Consider the following 19312-nt stretch of genomic DNA (forward strand, 5'->3'; position numbering starts at 1 on the left):
TATAATGTGGATTCGTTTGGGTGCTAATTAATATTTTTTCCACTTTCCATAAGAGCGACTGAACGAGCAGGGGAAAAGCATGGAATTTCTACGCTACGTTATATACATTTATATATGGGTCGCCGTACTACAAATAGCAATGTTCATCGTTTAGACTTACAGTCACGCTACAATTATTCACAAAGTCTCTCCAAAAATATCTCTTTTATACGATATTCATTACGATTTTATCATTGTACGTCGATTGGACAAATTACTACAAGTACAACGCGCTTTAAAATTATTTCGTATTATTTGTACGTCAGCCTAATTGTCGCATCTCTACTTGATTTAATAACCATGATCATTAGGAGCCGCGCAGATATCGAATATGCTTTCGAGGGAAAGAGGAAGCAGAAGGAAAGGTCTGCCATCGTGGAACGGGGATTTCGTGGCTGGTTGTACGCGGGGGGACTATAAATTTTCAGATCGTGAAACAGGAAGGCGAGTACACGCCTCAGGTCCCTGATACGGTCACGCACGTGCTTCTTCGCACGCACCGTCTCTCGTCGTGCCCCCCTTGAAATTTTATCGCGGAACGAATCCAACGAAAACGATCATAAAACTTTGCACTTTACAACCCCCAGACTCGGAGAAGTCAAGCGCGAGGGGCTGAAAACCCGGCCTCTCGTAACCGAACAGGTATAGGTATGCCCAATGCTCTCCTCGACTAAAGTCCTAAACTGGAAACTGCGCGCATTTATATTTTAATTACTCTGACTTCTGACGTTCTGACGAGACAAATGGCACCTCATTTTACAAATGCAGCGTGATCCACTTAATTAAAACCGATAACTTAATAGTAAAAATATTAGACGATGAAACACGACTTCTTAATTGCCCAATTAAAGAATCATTGCAAATTATAATTTTTTAATTAAGTTTTCTTATGGGAGACGAAATCGACAGAGTAATTTACTTATATTCATAAAATTTATCAAGATTGTTTTTAAAAGACAAAAATTGCCTTGAAAATTTTAATACGTAATCTTTTATAACGTTCTATATGTAGACAATACTGGGAAATTTATACAGAGACTATATGGTATACAAGAAGAATTATTTTAAATTCAGTTTCATACGTCAGGCTCTTTTTAATATTTAAAAATGAGAAACACAAAGCTTTGCGCCATCCTAATATTTTAACATAACCACATCCGCGAGCTTTCCTCGCTTCTGCACGGCGTGACTGTGAAATACTGGGGAAAGAGGAAGAAGCGCGAATGAAGCGAATCGTGCACTCTTTTCAGCGAGGAAGGCAGCCGGGAAAGATACAACCGGAGAAAAGAGTCTCCCAGGAGGCTCAATGGCGCACAAGAGATAAACCGTTGGAACGCATTGAAACTCCCGCGTAGTCGAGCAAAATGGAAATAACTCGGATCGTCCGTAAGATAAAAAAGCGTCACCGTTCGGATAATTAATAAAGATTAAGAAACGATTGAAATAGATGCAAGGGATTTGATTGAACCGATAAATCATGAAAATATTATCAAACAGTTAATCGCAGTTAAGATAGCAAGGATATCACTACTCTACGAAGAAGAACATTATTTGAGCTGCTTATATTCAGAATATTGTAATCCTAGTTTTATAAAATATTAAAAATTTTTGTTTTATGTATTTAATTAAATTTTGTAGTAACTTACGATAATTTACTCCGCATAAACGAGTGATATATCGTAAGTTACTACAGAAGTAACGCTCGCGTAAACGTAGTATAAGTCTCAGAAAACTTAAATTCTTTATTTAATATTATGTAAATTTTTTTAACAAAATTTTAAATTAAAATTTATTTACCAAGGATATTTGACATCGTTAAAAGAACATCATCAAGTTTTTTCTATAAAAAATCCAATTATGATGAAAAGAATCCTGTAAATTAAATATTGATGTACAATATTTGTATTAAATTACATTAAGTGCACGGCTCTCAATTGTATGTTTCAGGACAAAATGTCGATGACTGGGAGCTTAATGGGATACGAAAACAATAACGATGTGAACCAGGCCAAGTGTAAAAAGCCGTTGAAGCCGCTGCCGGTAGTGTCGAGCATAAGCTCCGGTGGCGTTACCACGAGCACGGGCAAGTCGAAGAGGGCACGAAAATCTACGAGGAAAGAATCGTGTATACGCGGCCATGTGAACAGCCTCTGGTCCGTCTGGTACGGCATCCTGGCTGTCGCTTTTCAGGCGTACATAGCAATGAGATACGCCAGACGATTCGCCGGTAAGATATAGCTCTACTCCCGTTTTATCTCGCTAAAATACGCCTCTCTACGGGATCGATTACGTTAACAACATCGGATTATCCGAAAATCTTCTTTTATTGGACCAGTGATTTCGTTTCCAAATAAATTACCTATTTACTGTCACGCACAACTGAATCGAATCTGATAGCAGATAGATGATGGTAATCTCTCGCCAATGTGTACTGTACCTTCGATGGAATCTCCGTAATGCTTTCGATCCCTTTTTTTTTTATATCAATACGAAATTACATCGACAACAACGATGTACTACTTTCATATCTGCAGAATTATTGGATTTATAACTTTAATTAATACTTTATGAAATAAAACGAACAATGTAACAATTATGAAATTATATTAGCCACTTCGAAGAGTTTCTCCTCCTCTTTCGTTTTGTTAATTTAATCAGTAAAACTTCTGGACGAGGTCTCGAATGGTTCGCTGCCTTTCCTTATTTTCCGGCTGTTTCCGACGGCGGTTTTGCGTAAATTTCTTTTCTTGGCAGCTGGTACGAGGCTTTCGTTACTGTAGGTCGTTACATAAAAGACACACGGTAGAGACGGAATTGCCAGCGAAATTTTTCGTGCTCCCTCTATCGTTTTCCGAATCGAGAAGAGATCTTATCTCGCTCATCTCGATGAGATAACAGAAAATCAGAGAATTGTTAGTTAAGTAGATTGTAGATCCAAGAAATCGTAAACGAATGAACCTAAATTAATAGGATATTAACGTTGCTTCCTGATAATTCTTTAATCAGCCATAAATTTAGAAGTAACGAATGATTTTCCTTTTCTCTATTATCCTTTTTTATTTAATCACTTGTGATATCAAGAAACCGATTCAATCGTTCTAGAGATTATCTCCACTTGGCGCTTCGAAAAAAAAACTTTTCTTATTGTAACTAGATTTAAAATAGAAGTTAATATAATGTTATGTACATAACATCTTAAGAAACAAATTTAGTTAAACAATAGTAATAAAATTTCAAAATAAATAATTTTTTTTTTATGTCGGGTGAATATGCGCGTCATACTTTATATATTTCCCTTATGAGGACCTGATATAATTTTACAAGGGCCTGATTGTGATAACTTATAAGGACTTTATAGAAAAACTGCGTTACACGATTACTTAGGTACCGATAAGGCAATAGTATCAGTTCCTGACAACTAAATCAGACAAATATTATATGGTCCTTATTTGGACCCTAGTTTAATTTCCAGTCGGGGTTTTTTCACGAAAACAATTTACAGTAAGTTAATACAGTTTTCGTAATTAATATAGAAAAAAATCAAGATTTTAAATCAAGAGGCTAATTTGTCTTTTAATACGTCAATACCGATTCACGTGCTTCTTTTTAAATATATCGTAGCATATAATTTTTTAATTACGCTTTTTGTATCATTTCTTTAGCTTACCTGTCACTACCATGGCCAGCGGACGCACCACCTCCTAAAATCGAACTGTACGCCTGCTTGGTGCTAGCCGGTACCGGAGTCGTTCTACTTCCGGTGCTACTTGGTGCGGCGTTCTTGAAGCTCGGCAATCTCGCGAACGACGGAATAAAACTAGGCCGACATTTGAGCGCTTGTTCGCGCGACCCGCCCTCTTCGCTTCTCACTAATAATCCCGATAACAGTAAGTAGACAATAATTTCAGAGCTTCAAGAGTATATATAAAAAAAAACACGTGATAAGTATTGTAGAACTTGTAATTATAGTCAAGTGATCTATTTTTAAGACATAAAATCAATAGCCACTATATTCATCTTCATAAATATGAAAATGTTGATAGAGTACAGAACTTTTGTGTTTAATTATACTATCGATATCGTGTTTTATAATTATTTACATATATTTTTTAACCAATTTAGTATTTTACATATTTATATAACTAGATATATTTTTATTTTGTGTAATTATAACACATAAATATTGAAAATATTGAAAATAAAATTTAAAGAAACGGAAATCAATACCATTATCTTACAAGGAAATTCACGAAGGTGTTTCTTTCTGATTTTGATAAGCTTTTAGTATAGAAAGGGGTGTTTCGCCCGTTAAACACACATATATATAGGCACGGATAAAAAAAATACATATCCCTTATTTTCATCTAGAGAACGACATACTAAAAGCTCATCAAAATCGGAGAGAGACACTTCCGTGGGTTTCCTTGTCGGACATTTAATATATTATTAGATTGAAAGTTTGAAACAGAGATGAGCAAACTAAGTCTAATAGATTTGTTCAAAACTATATAAATAGGTTCTATGCGAATTTTTATCTATTCGAAAGTTTTAAGAAATTTTTGTTTACGCTACTGCGCATAAATTACAGTTTATCGTGTCTGTTGTATCAATCAATTGACGCAATTAAAGGGTAATTTATTTATTTAAATAACATCGCAAAGAAAACCGAATAAGATAGAACTAACATCTGTTTCACGTTTTAAAGATGATTGATTGATCCTAATTACAATGTATAACTTCGGAAAAGACGCTGAGCAGGGTGATAACTACTCTTTTTTAGGTCTAGTGAATAATTTATGGAGACACGGTGGTCCTACGGCGGCCTTCGTGCATCTCTGCACGGCCATGTGCTTCCTCCTACCCTCTCTGCTCATGGAAGCGAGGCTAATACACGCTGGATTTCTGCCAAAAGGTAATATAAATGTCTCTGCATTGCTGCTTGTTACGCTTCTTCTGCGCTTAAAGGGGAAACACAATTCCTCCGCGGAAAAATATAAAATAAAATATAAAATAATTAATATTACATCCTATCTTCATTATTTTCTATCATATTAAACAAACTATTAATGCGCCACGAGAGGAGAGAGCATCGTGTAAAATAGATCTATACTTTTTTTTAAATAATTTAAAAAGGATTTGTCTTCGAACGATCTTAAATTATGTTGTTTTAGATTGGGGAAAGTGCACGAACTCGTCGCACACTTCTTTCATGTTTTTTTCTTTGAAATTCTTTAATTAAAGACTTGATGTTAAAAATTTGCTTCAAAGATTTGATATTAAAGACTCGGTGTTCTCGATGCCCTGAGAATTAGACGTAAAGATAAACTGACTTTATATTGCGTTTAACTGGTAAGATAACCGCTTTCTCCGCATACACTTTATGAGCTTGCTATTTTATGAGCTTCAATGAAATATTCCTATCATACTTCTCGCTAAAATACTTTCGCGCGATTTCGCGAGTCTCCAACATCTCTTTAATGGATGAGATACCGACGAGATATAAATAATTTTGCAGATTATTTTTACGTTTTGCGATAAAATAGTTCAGTGATTTCGCCCGTAAATCGAGCTTCCTGTCAAATAGGAACGTGGTGCCGCGCTTTCATTTCACTTTTAAAAGCGCGGTTACCCGCGTTCTCAGGCAAAATTGCATGAGTAATCGTTGACGTTGTCGACAGAAGCGGGCGTACACTTTGACGTACCACGATTCCACGCTCGCTGAATTTTCACGGGGGACACCGCGGCAGATATATAACGCGAAGGAAAACAATGAGAGCCACGTGCGAGACCGAGCATCTTTCCGCGATCACTTTTCCGGAGCTTTCCATTTCGCGTACGCACCCTCGCTTGTGCAAACAATAGGATAAGAGGGTTCGGCGAGAGAACCTACTAGCTGTTTGTTAATGCAGTACGCATTTGAAAGTACTTTCGCTCTACCGATCTGCAAATGTCGTTTGATATTTAAACTAAATGAAATCTCTAAATAAGAGTGATAATTTGATAAATCCAGTTATTTCAATGAATAAAATTGGATAAATGCAATAACGAAACTTTATATCTTGTTTCATTAAGACACTCTATTGCGATTTATACTGCAATTTATTTTGCAAGAAATTTTTGCGTTTACTTAAGATCTTATAAATTGTACACTGTTAAATGTTAAAGGATGAGATTTAAACCAATACCTTGAGTTAGATAACATTTTGTTATTTTTAACCCTAGAATCCATGTATCAATTTTTTTACCTTCTAATCCATGACTGGGGGCAGTATCGACCCCACGCTGTATTTGATCGTAAAACCGGTTCTACAGAAATAAAGGGCCTTTAAACCTACATGAATTTCTTCGTTTTTTAATAACGAAGAGAATGGTATACGGTAAATTTAATTTTACTCAAGTTTAGTTAGTGAAAAAAGCCATTTAAAGACCGAAAAATGCAGAAAATCAGCAAAAACCTCTTTTTTTAAAGTTTGCCTGGGGTCGAAATCGACTCCTCTCATGGATTCTAGGGTTAACTACCATGTGCATCAAAACTTATTACTTTAAAACTGAATAGTATTATTTTAACTCCATTGTTTAGTGAAATTAACATTGTTTTAGTTAAATTAACTATACGTATTGAGTAGGAGCAGTGCATGGCGATCTATAGGAATGGTTAAAAATTACTCAAATTGAGTATAATTTTACCCTATGAATTTAACAATGTATATAATATTTTTTTTTTTTTTTAAAGACAATTTAATTTTTATATTTTATTTTCCTTTTTTGACCCTAGAAATTACTTGAATTTTGGTTAAATAATTCTACACGCTTCCCCACGCATATAAGAAAGAATTGGATGGTAATAATTTATAGAATTTATAGAATAAAAAGGAAAAGATTACCATCTAAATATTCTAATACTTCCAGTGATTTTATTTCATCTAACTGGAAATTTTATTTCTTTTTCTCCTCTCACAGAGTTTATATTAAATTTATTCTTTTAAATCTCTTTACTTATTGTCAGTGTATAATTAGAAATTGTTTGTCCACACAACGTTAATCGATACAACGCAACCCATCATCTCGCAAACTTTAAATTGTTCGGCAGATGATGAGCTACATCAGCTAATTTGGCGAATGTACGTTAATCTCATAAATTTTGGCGAGTGCTCGGCTAGCGCAGGTAATAATCTCCATAATTAAAGCGCCACCCGTGAAGTTACGTTCGAACAAATACAACGTTCGCATCCGTCGTAGGTTGTTATTACCGAAACTGCTAAATACGTTCGTCGCGAACATGTTAAAACGGAGCAACCGGACGAATGTTTCGTCGGACGTGTTAACACATTGAGCGCTCGCGCGCCTCAAAAATTGCGCTGTCTCGCAACGTGATCGAAGTTTCCACATTCTGTCTGCCGGCAGGACGATAATGCCAAGCTAGTTTCTCGGTTCCGGAAATATCATCAACCGCCGAGCAGAAGGAAAGTTTCTACATGGTTTCGCCCATCTCGCTCGGCGAGCGAGCACTCGCGTCGACCTGAATAAATGCGTTTCTACGTCGAAGGCTAAACTCGATAAGCCGCGATTTACGGCAGAGATTCCTTGACGCATAAAATGAGAAATTTAACAGGCATCTATACACGAGTTTCGAGCTCTCGTTTTTTAATACGTGTGATGATATCAAGATGTTTCGGCGCCTACTGAGATTCGATGCAGATATTGAAACTACCGAGAACACAAACGTTAGGTAATATGAAGAATATATCTAGCATATATGATGACATCCGCAGTTGATTTTTTCATTATTATTCATGCCATAGTTACGAGAAAAAATAACGATACGCGAAGAACGTATTTCTCTTTTGGATTCTATTGATTTTCAAAATTTATAATCCAAACCCGCAGTTTGTTTGAATAAATAAGTTATGTATAGATAGTACGCAGACGGCAATATTGTTGTCACATTGCCTTTTTAATCTTTCCATTGCGTGTGATCGCGCAATATATCACATTGCAAAGAGAAATTTTTAAGCAGATGCAGCAGTGGCAGTTTTAGCTTCGCCGCCGCGGCGATAACATACACAGTAGTAAACTCGTCGATGTCACACAGGCGAAGGTGTGCAGTGAACATTATTCATTCCCACATATCTGAACCACATTAGTCCGCAACTGTAAACTGTAAGTTTGCTTTTTCGGCAGGAAAATTATTCCAGGACACTATAGAAAATATCTCTTCAAATTTATTTGCACGATAGTGCACTGTGAAAAACGAAACGTGCAGTATTGCCTTAAAAAATAAAGAAATGTGTCGATAATGCATCTAAATGCGTTTCTCCCAATTTTTTAAGGATGAATAGGTGTTTGTGTACAAATTATTATATATTCTTTAATAATTGTTATATTTTATATAAATAAGGATTTGTTGAACATTTTAAAAGCAGTATTTGCTAAATTTTTTTACTGAATTAATCATATTAGTCTGCATTATTTACGGCATTTATGCAATTATTAATTTTTTTTGCAGTAGCGCGTCTTGTATAGGAAACTGACGAATTATGTATTTACGACGATTTTTAATTCTGTGCTTATAAATATAGCAAAAACGTTTTTGCAGCGCGGCATATCAGCGAAACGCGTTTTCCAGCGGATTGTTAATTAAATGCCGGAAAATCAAGTTTAATCGCATTTCTACGTTCTCCAATCCCAGACCGCGTACGGTCGATTTTGAAATATCGACGCAGACAGGCGGTGCTTTCGGACTTCAGCCGCATTAATACAGGGAGTCAGTATATGTGTATACACGCGCGCACGTCGAAAGGTATCCGACGTAATGCACCACCGGCGCTTGCAAATAGGTATCATTCGCAGCGCACATTAAGCTCACTCGTAATTACGGTAAAGTGACGTACGTAGTCTGCTCCGACGGGACGGCGCGCGGCGGCCGGTGGTAACGTCGCTCGTAAATGCTCGTCCGCCGCGCGCATTCACTCTCTACAGTTAACAACACGCTGGGTCACGCTCGCAAGAACTGCGAAGGCTCGATTCGACCGGGAGATACTTTCAGGTTTTTCTACCGGCTTCCGCCGCTTAATTACTGGCGATGTCTCATCCGGCGGAGAGAATTGTTCACAAAATTAAAATCTTTAACTCCCAGTTGTACAAACTGGTGCTGTGTGCTTTCCATCCTTTTTCCATTCTTGACCGTCTGCAACGGACTCTTTCCGCGAGCCAGGATTAATTATAGACTGAAATGCAAACGATGTCAAGTGACAAGAACATTTTTCATACTTTTCATTCTATTTCTGTCCACTCTGCGATGTGCAAATCTATTGTTCTTTCCTTGACAAATATTTATTAAACTTCCACCATTATACATATATTATTTATTTCTTTAATTTGCAACTTGATTTTTATATTTAAGTTTATCTTTTTTAATAATAAAAATTATTCGAATTTTTAGTCAAACAGTTTTACACGTTTGCACGCTTATAAGAAAGAACTGTGTGAAGCGATAATAATTTATAGGATCATAAATTAGAGAAAGGTTGTCATCTAAATGCACTTCCGATAACTTTATTTCTCTTCCTCTATCACAGAATTATATAAAATTTATTTTTTTAAATTCGTCTTGTTTAGTGAATAAGACAGAAATTATCTGTCCACGCAATGTTTGTGTATTGAAAATAATTTTTCTAGCGCGTGTATCATACCATAAATTTATTTATGGACTATTAATATATTAGTTTCTTTTATCTTGTTTTGTTGAAAAATTATAAAATTGCATTTTATTTTATTCATTTTTACGCGTAATTTCTAGCTCTAAAAAAGATGTATTTTGTAAAATTTAAAATTAACGATTACATAGTTATATTTTAATCGACATTGCAGGTATATATACGCAATTAGTCACGATTCATTGTGCATGGTGTCAGAAAACAACAGCTTTTCCGTGAAAAGAGCGAATTGCGACGGTCTGAAGAATAGCGAGATAAATTACAGTGCTCCGTTTAACCCCTTGCTCCTTGTAATTAATCGTACGTATAAGAAATTCAAGAGCGAGAAAGTTGGACACATAGATCACAAGTTTGTACTTTTCCTTGACGTGCGTTAATCAAACGCTACAAATAATAATTACAGAGCACAGAAGTTCTAGCTTACAAAAATATAACTGTCATTTGGTTGACAAACTGGCAAATAATTGATCCACCCGAAATATTTCTCTAGTTTGAGATGTGGAATTGAATATTATTTTTTGTGTAGCTTTTATACAATCTTTGCGATTATATACCGAAAACTCGTGAAATAAAGTTTCTTGAAATTTGCGAAAAGCAGAATAAATAATATAGCATTATCGTGAAACAATTGAATGCGTATCGCTCTAGATGAGGAAATTTTGTTCATAACGCGGAACATAAGGATGATTTAGAAGAGCAACGTAAATATCATTGGCAGAGTGTGCACTTTGGCGCTGGCAGGCTCTCGTGGAGGGCGCGCGGAAAATATAGGAGCAGACAAGTGGAAGTTAGAGTAGAAAACTATGAGAACCTCTGGACTGGCGCGATCAAAACTTCGGCCATCGCACGCGAGTTTGTGCTAGTTTAATGCTCGTATTACGCAAGGCCATGTTTATGTTTACGGTAGTTTAGCACGGGAAAAGCTCGGCGTGTCTCGACGAAACCCTGTTCACGCCGCTCGGCGTGTAATATATTGCATACGGCGAGTCGCTCCAAGAAACTATCCTCTATCCGGTTTGTCTCTTCCTCGCCGATTCCGGAATTAAATTCGTCGAGGGTGCAAATACCGTACGCGCGAGCGCGCGCGTGCGCGTGCATTTATTTTGCTAAATACGAACTGTGTAGCGCGCATCGCAAACTTGGTTATTACTCGTCAAAGCAATCCGATTTATCAAGGTATGCGACCCTAAAGTTGTCGGCAAAGTTGCATATACGTGCCGCGAAATCATAAACTTCCAAAATCATGCTTTCGAAGCTCTAGCGTCTCTAGGATAAATATATAGAGCCAGTGAAACCGCAGCGAAAGCACGAATGCGGTTGCTGTATAATAGAAATTGAACTAATAAAGTTACGGATAGACGCTTCTCATAATTATAAATTATATTTCAATCAGATATTTTAAACTTTAAACAATGCATTATTATAATCATAGAAATAGATGTTTAATTTACCTTACCTATATAAATCACAATAATTTGAACATTAGTCGTTTGACATTTAATATTAAACGTTGACTGAACAATGTTGATGTTGACAGTATTAGCATTAGTCTTAAATTCTTAAACTAGAGAAGTTTCTGATTGGCAGAATTGCTCTTGCACTACTGCAGAATAAAAACTATGAAAAATTATTTATGTATGATAAAATGTTTTCTGTTAATTAATTTAGGATACAAATAAAAATTTAAAAGAAGTTATAAAACCAAGAATACATATTCAAGAATATTAAAATCACGTGCAGTAATAAAAGATTTATCATTTTTATCGTTGTCGCATGATCATGTCAAATCGTGTAAGCCATGGAAATATAATGATACATTATAGTGTTTTATCATATAAACGCGCGTTTCTCGTGTTCACATCAAATACATGCCACACTTCCAATTACTAATTCATATTTTGATGAGATACGATTGTTTTTCTTTTACGATTAAAATAACATCTTGCTACAGTAATTAATCTCATCGCGTGCGGTTCACACTTGCTGTCTCCAACACCCACAAAGTACACTTAACAATTTACGAGTTATGAAGAAACCGTGAGGCAACTTTTAACAGGTTTTATCTGATCGTATCACGAACTTTTTTACTATTAAAAAAAAACATAGAATCTAGTAGACATTAATTGAATATAAGAAACGGTTATGGAAAAAAAACGTTGTTTAAATTGTCTTCTTTCGTACAAATTTAAATTTGACAAAGAAAAATTAGTGCGAAAAACGAATATTAAATATAAATTAAATATCTAGTATTAAGAACTTTGTATTAATAAAAATATAATCATATTACGTAGTCAAAAACCATGTCCTAATAAGTTACACATATAAGGTGCAACGTTAAAAAATGACTCGTATTTGTTTCTCGCAAATAGCATTTAATTCCACTGCGCGTAAAAGTTATCCGCGCACCGAATAAATGCCTCTCACTTTTTGTAATTATGCAAATTTCTAGTTTCATTATAAATATTCTCAAATTGCCGCTTCACGCGGAATAATAGAACTTCTCGGGGAACGTTTAAAAAGAAAGCTCTTAACTTTCATAAAAGCTCCCCAGCTAACGCTCTGAATAGAAAATGCGTGGTTGTTCGCTTCAATCTGTATTATACCTGTGTGCAATAAAGTCACCGTGTAACAGATTTGATACGCCAGCTACGTTCTACGGAATATATAAGCAGAGACATAATCACGAGCACAATATTCTCCTCTTTATCCCATTGCTAATATTGGGACAAATATTGCTTCCATATTCGCCGTTAATAACAAAAATATAATAAGGTGGTATACTAAATCATTATAATTGAAATACTTTATTTTGCTTAAATACATATAGCTAAGTAAATATACAAGGTCCGCCAACGAAAAGTGTTCACCCCCTATATTTTGGAAATTCAAAATTATGAAAAATCGCGAAATACGTGTTCGATCATTTCGAGGGGCAACTCATTTAAGAGAGTTATCTCACAAGCGGATGCCCCAAGGAGAGCTCAAACAAGTGGAATCCCCTATATTGTATAATAGTATATTGTTTGAAAGGGCATAAAATAAGAAAAATTTTCGCAATGGTCGCAAATCAGAGGTCGATACGTTGACCTGTTCGTTATTTAGAGTCGAATATGGGCTTTTCCGAACTTTGACCGTAAATAACTCCCGAACGGATCAATCGTTCTAATTTGCGCCAAAATTTTTCTTATTTTATGCCCTTCCAAACGATCTGCTATATGGGAGGTTTCATTTGAAATTTTTGAGTTAGAGGCAATATCCCTCGAAATATAGGGAGTGCAGGACACTTTTTATTGGCGGACCTTGTATATTTATCTATTATTTAAAGATATGCATACGACTTTATTTTTTAGCGCAGTTCTTTATATTCCATCACTTTTGCAATCATAATGTATTAAATACATAATTAAATACATCTTTACAATTGAGTATAAATTAGTACGATAATCACACAAATCTCAAATTAATATTTGGCACGATTAATATTTGGCATTAAATCAAGCTGCAAAATGAAATCATTGCCCAAGTAACAGAAAGCATGAATAAGACAACGTTCTTTATTTTTGTACAAATTTACAACTTTATATTTTTTTTAATAATTTTTTGTTTGTTCAATAATTCATATGCTCTCATTTTAAACGATTGCAAGTAAAGATAATTTTGATTTTGATATGTATTTACGAGACAATTTTTCATATAAACATTTTACAAGAAAGGGACGATATTTTTGTATCTAAGCGCACTCCCAGCGCGAACAGTGCGCAGATTAAAGTGGATGTCGGACCCACAGTAGTACAAGTCAATAATTCGCGGAGGCCGTTCGCGGCGCGGAGCAAATTCGAGTGTCCGAACGCGACACGAAATAGCTCTCGTTTGTACTCGAAAAATAGGACGAGCGGTGCTTGAACCTGCCGCACTTAAAGTACCGTACACGCATTACGCGATCACGATTCATGAGCGAGTTTGATGAAAACAACCCTCTCCCTTTGAACATTCCACCTACCTACGTCGAACGATGATGCGACACCAAGAGCCCGCATAATGAAATTGCTAATAACGTGGCTCGCGCAGACTGCTAGTCTGGTGGCTGCTATAAACGCCGATAGATTTTTGCCTCGTTAAAAGCGCCCCGTTAAATACTCGGACTAAATCCGGGTTCGAGATACGAGAACTGATCAAATGACAAGACACGCTTGACATTAATCTCGTAACTTGTATAAACTGAAAGATCACGAAGTGATGTAGTTATCCTGAATTTTATTTTTTTCCATTGCTTGCATTGATATATGCAGAGGTTCCAAGATGTCTAGATTTCATTTAAAATAAATTCAAATATTTCCCATAAATGTAAAGTATAGAGAAAGGATCCAATCTTTTTGAAGGATTAATAAGTATAGATTTAATTTATGATTTATAAAAATTAATTTTTATATGACTTTATGTTTAATGTAAATCTTACAAATTAACCATTTTTGTGTTTTTTCTTTATTTTATAATTAGCACAAAATCTATCTTTAAATTGGAAATAAAACAGGAACAAGATTTTACAATATCGAATATGTACATGCATACTTTCGTGGTATATCGTTTTTCACACTTTTTCTCTTATATAAGGGGGTATGACACCTTTGAGCATGAATTCTTTTCACGATTTGTTTTAACATATAAGGAATAGAGCAATCGAAAATCGGCTTTAAGGGGTCTTTTTATTATACATTGAAGATGTAAAAAAAAATTTTTTTTGTATATAAAATATACCCTGTCAAAAGAGGCCATGTGCGTCACGGGGGTCCAGCTGGTGTACATGATTACGGCTGACTGGTATGACCTAGAACAGAAATAAAAACAAATTCTTAATTTGTGATAGATTGGCTATGGAAGTACGTAGGATTTTTTAAATTGGATTGTTAGTTTTTGTTGGGAACCAATTTTATACACGATTTTTCAGTGTAAATCTGGACACTTTTGTTCAAATTAGTGTCAATTTTGCAAAAATCAATATTTTTCAAAAATCCTACGTACTTCCATAGCCAATCTATCACAGATTAAGAATTTTTTTGGATTTCGGTTCTAGGTCATACCAGTCAGCCGAAATCATATACATACAGCTGGGCCCCCGTGACGCACACGGCCTCTTTTGACAGAGTGTACAAACATGATTTTATATACAAAAAAATTTTTTTACATCTTCAATGTATAATAAAAAGACCCCTTAAAGCCGATTTTCGATTGCTCTATTCCTTATATGTTAAAACAAATCGTGAAAAAGAGGTTAAATTTCATGCTCAAAGGTGTCATACCCTTTTAAGAAAGATGCCGTTTTTTTAAATTAAAATATTGCAACCCCTTAATCATCGATAATTCAGGGCTGTGCGTTGCTGCGGTAATGATAAGATACTTTGCCGCGAGACTTCAAAGTACCTGCCCGATCAAATTAAGGTTTAAAGGATCGCATCTCTTCGCACCATAATGGAATTAGCAGCATCTTAATTTGCAAAGATCATTTGCGAAGGCCCTTCGTTACTGGCGGAAATTTCTTGAAAATGTCTTTGTCGATTCATAATCTTTTTTATTCCGAGACGTCTCTCTCTCGAAAAATGCTTAGAAAAATATCGGGGAAGGGAAGAGACAGACAACATCTTCTCGTAACAACTGCGTTGACATTCATTAGAGTATCGTGCAAAGCTATATGCAAAGTTGTTCGAGAAGTCAGAATGAAAAGTAAATATTTTCTTTTGCATCCACCTACGTTCCGTAATGGCGACACTTCTTTGGTGTGGTTTCTCAGTATTATCTGTCATTATAACATCTTCGCCAAGTCACGAAGTTGTTCACGTTATGCATAATACGCACTATATATTCGCATCTTAAACGGAAAATACGTTATTTTATTAATTTTTTTGCGGTTTTATTAGGCTACTAAGGTCTAAGCTCGGACCGTAAATGACTTTTAGTCTAATTTGATTGTATATTATAAAGGTCTTATTTTCTCTTATTATTATATGTTTTCTATCAGCAATTAATTTGTTTGATTTTAACTATTTTAAGTAAACTATATATGAAGATTAGAATTTAATGACGAATAATAATTATAATACTTTCACTCAAATCTTCGAGAGTAAAGAATAAAGAAGAATATATAAATCCTAAACATACAAACATGCGAAATAATTACAAAAGAAACTTAAATTTATATAAATGCAATACGTTTTTTCTTATTAACACGATTGTTGCATAATACAAAATAAGAATAGAAGAGTTCTACTTTGATTACGTAACACTGTATTACCTATGGCTAAATATATTTGAGTGATAGCAAAAATTTTGAATGGAAATCGAATCGTTCACCTGTAGCAGTACCAGCTACACCTGCTTCGATTTTTCTGCTAGAGGGAAGACAGGCAGATAACCGACGGCTGTTGCTTTTGCATCGACATCCGTATCCCAGCGATTCTGGCCGTTGAAGTGAAAACCCGTGTTATCATTATGTCCGATCCCTTTCTCGCACTCGCGCCGTAGGAAAACTTTCGACGCGCTTTTCCGCTCGGAAAATCTTACAATCGACGACCCCTGGCCAGAGCTCTTCGTGGCATATCCAATTCTCTGCGCAGACTATCGACTAACGCATTGATTGATTCTAGTGAAACTCGGAAGAGAATTTCTCGAACGTAAACCTTCGCGGGCGGGCGGGCGGGCGGGCGGGATGGTGTCAAAGTTCGCTCATTATACCTGTTGCTAATGGGGATCACGCGCTAATGATTCGCCTGCTATGAACTTTCAAGGATCGTGAAATGTGAGATTCCTTTCCGTTTCCGTGAAATGACGCATTCAAGAAGAAAAGGAGAGCTAGAACCGGTATAACTGCGTGGATCAAACGCATCGGAATAATTTGAAAACTTTCTTAAAGCGTCTATTCGCGCGCGAAGCATCAGTCCATTAAGCAAGAATTTTAATGATGCTTGTAATCAGTTAGCATTAGATTTAGAAAATAAATTTGCAGAAATATGAAGAAAAATAATGATTACGCGCAAGATAAACTTTCCTGGGTTTACCAAATGCGTTTATCCGTTTCAATCCGAAGCTCTATTTCAAATAAAGATAATTTATTACATAACGAATGTAATTTAAGCTAAATGTTTTATTAATTACTGGTGATTTTACGTAAAATACAATCCATAATACATTTCTGGAAATATTATTAATAATACGCTACACTCTTCTATAAAACTACATCACATCACAAGTATGCAAATCATGGTAGGTGTTATCACTGCGTTAATGCATTTTTAATAGATTGCCAATTTAATTTTTGATAGCTACGCGATGCACGTCTTTATACTTCAAAAATACAGAATTTTGTGGTGACAAAATTTGCTATCAAATAATTTCAAGCTTATACATATATCATTAAGCTATATCTAATATCTTATGATATATATCTAATATATATATATATTTGGCGCACACAATGATATACGGGAGTCCACGGAAAATAATTTATCGCGCATTTTAGAGCATTTAACTTTTAAATAATGAAATCTTATTGTATTGCTTACTGATTGCAAACAAAACCAGAGCCGAAGTCTATAGATCTGCGGCTGCGGAGACGCCGTTACGGACTCTTGCAATCACACAGATGGCGTGTTTGAATATCAGAATAAAGAGGCGCGGGTGGAATGACGGTCGTGGATATTCCTCGACAGTCATAAATATTTAAGCGCCTCGAACTCCCCTTCCTCGTAAATGTATGGATGAAACATTGCGCGCTATGAAACTTTCCAAATCACTCGGGGGAAAGGTAGCCTTCGTTCGTTGATTTTATAAACAAAGAAGTTGTCAGATAATATCTGGCGGCACATTTCGTTTTATTTATATGCAATACGCGTGGAAATCGATTAAATGAAAGTGAAATGAAATCATGGTACACAATAAGAAATAAGAAAAAAGATTATCTCTCAATCACGGATAAGTTTTGTGCTATAAAAAAATACTAACTTTACGTTACACAGAAACTATTTTATGTTCTAGATAAAAAACTTTCTATATAAGGAAAAAAAGTCACGAGCACGTCAGCGACGTCCCTGAAAATAAAACTGTTGGCATAGTCCGAATGCGTTTAAGTCACGCAATATGGAAATAAACGCGGAAGCTTGAAGCAATTTTAAAATTAAGGACCAAAGGTACCATTTTTTTAAGCCTTGACATAGAATTTCGCGAATTATTTAAATCGTATATTTGGTTTACCACGATCTCCCGAACACACGTAAGATTTTTGCGCGATAAAAATGCTCAATTTCGGCTAAAATTCATTAATCTCCCTCTGTCACCAAGTTTCCGCAAGTTTTTACACCACGATCCCGCCCTTCCGCTAATAAGCCACCGAAGATCAATCTTTTATTCTTTTTTTAATGATAACCCCGACAATAAAGTAGCTTCCAATTTTAACTGCGTTATCGCCGCGAAAGTTTTCGCGCGGTGCGGGATGAAGAGGCAGACGGGGATGTAACAGGGTAACTTCGTCCTGGCTACGTCCTCGCTCGTGTATTGATCGGTCAGGTGTGTGCATACAGTTTGCTGCAGGATTTCCCGTTCGTAAAATCCCTCCTCCTTGAACGTCCCCGTCTCGTTTAAACCTTTGAAAGCTCGCGGCGATTCCTGTCCCGTTTCCCTCGCCGAGAATTGATGCAATTTCACAACGCAACTTGCACCGGCAATGAGCTGCTTTTTCTCTCGGATACATTTCACGAGGGAGAGACGGCTTTTTATCGCATAATAATAGCGACGTAATTTTCAATTAGGGATATATCTACGGCGAAAATGGACAAGGTGTTATGATATTTTACGTGAAGCCGGAAGAACGTAAAATCTCAACGAAGGATTTAACACAAAGGTGCATTGTTTTAATACGCATATATTTAGTTTAGCATTAAAGTAGCATTAATTCTCTTATGCAAATTTATTTACGTTTGTGAACGTAAATAAATTCTTTTTCTTTTTAAGTTGACAAAACATATTACCATAATAATTGTAACTGAAGTGAAATAGTTAAGTACCATGGAAAACCAAGCTGACTTATATTTCGCCAATAATGAAATACATTTATCTTCTTGTGGGATATATTAATAAATAAACGTATAAGAAAAAGAAGAAGAAACAAAAGTTTCAATAACGATTAAATTCTATGTTATTTTATGTTATTAATATGAATTCAAAATCACATACCTATGTATATTCATTAATTGAATAAGTATCAGGAAAAAAGGCGTTATGAATACTCTAAGGGTGCGTTTATGTTGGAGCGGTGATAAACGATAAGAGCGGCGATACTAGCGAAGCAGCGAGAATAAATGCATTGCTTTATATGTGTTTATATTGAAACAGCGCGCAGAGCTCAGCGATAAGAGCGTCGAGAAAGAAAATTGTCTATTTCTATGCTTTCATCGACTATAGAAAATCGTTCCTCATGAAGAATTGGCTTCGTATGACAATTGCACCATGTTTTGTTAATTTTGTTAAAAACTTTGAATGAAATATAATCAAAAGTTTTTATCGTTATTTGC

General features: G+C 35.5%; 1 protein-coding gene across 7 annotated transcripts in view; it reads left to right on the forward strand.

Moving 5' to 3' along the window:
* The window catches only part of LOC112452369 (protein tincar), a 151011-nt gene that overhangs the window by 111754 nt on the left and 19945 nt on the right, over positions 1 to 19312 (forward strand). For all 7 annotated transcript variants that reach the window (XM_025012534.1, XM_025012530.1, XM_025012535.1 and 4 more), the window contains 3 exons: positions 1987 to 2266; positions 3702 to 3926; positions 4820 to 4951. In XM_025012534.1, the coding sequence (XP_024868302.1) occupies positions 1993 to 2266; positions 3702 to 3926; positions 4820 to 4951 (631 nt within the window). In that variant the 5' untranslated portion in view covers positions 1987 to 1992. The remainder of the gene's footprint in view (positions 1 to 1986; positions 2267 to 3701; positions 3927 to 4819; positions 4952 to 19312) is intronic.

This window comes from Temnothorax curvispinosus, unplaced genomic scaffold (assembly GCF_003070985.1).
Source record: "Temnothorax curvispinosus isolate PA1 unplaced genomic scaffold, ASM307098v1 QBEX01003323.1, whole genome shotgun sequence".
Lineage (NCBI taxonomy): Eukaryota > Metazoa > Arthropoda > Insecta > Hymenoptera > Formicidae > Temnothorax > Temnothorax curvispinosus.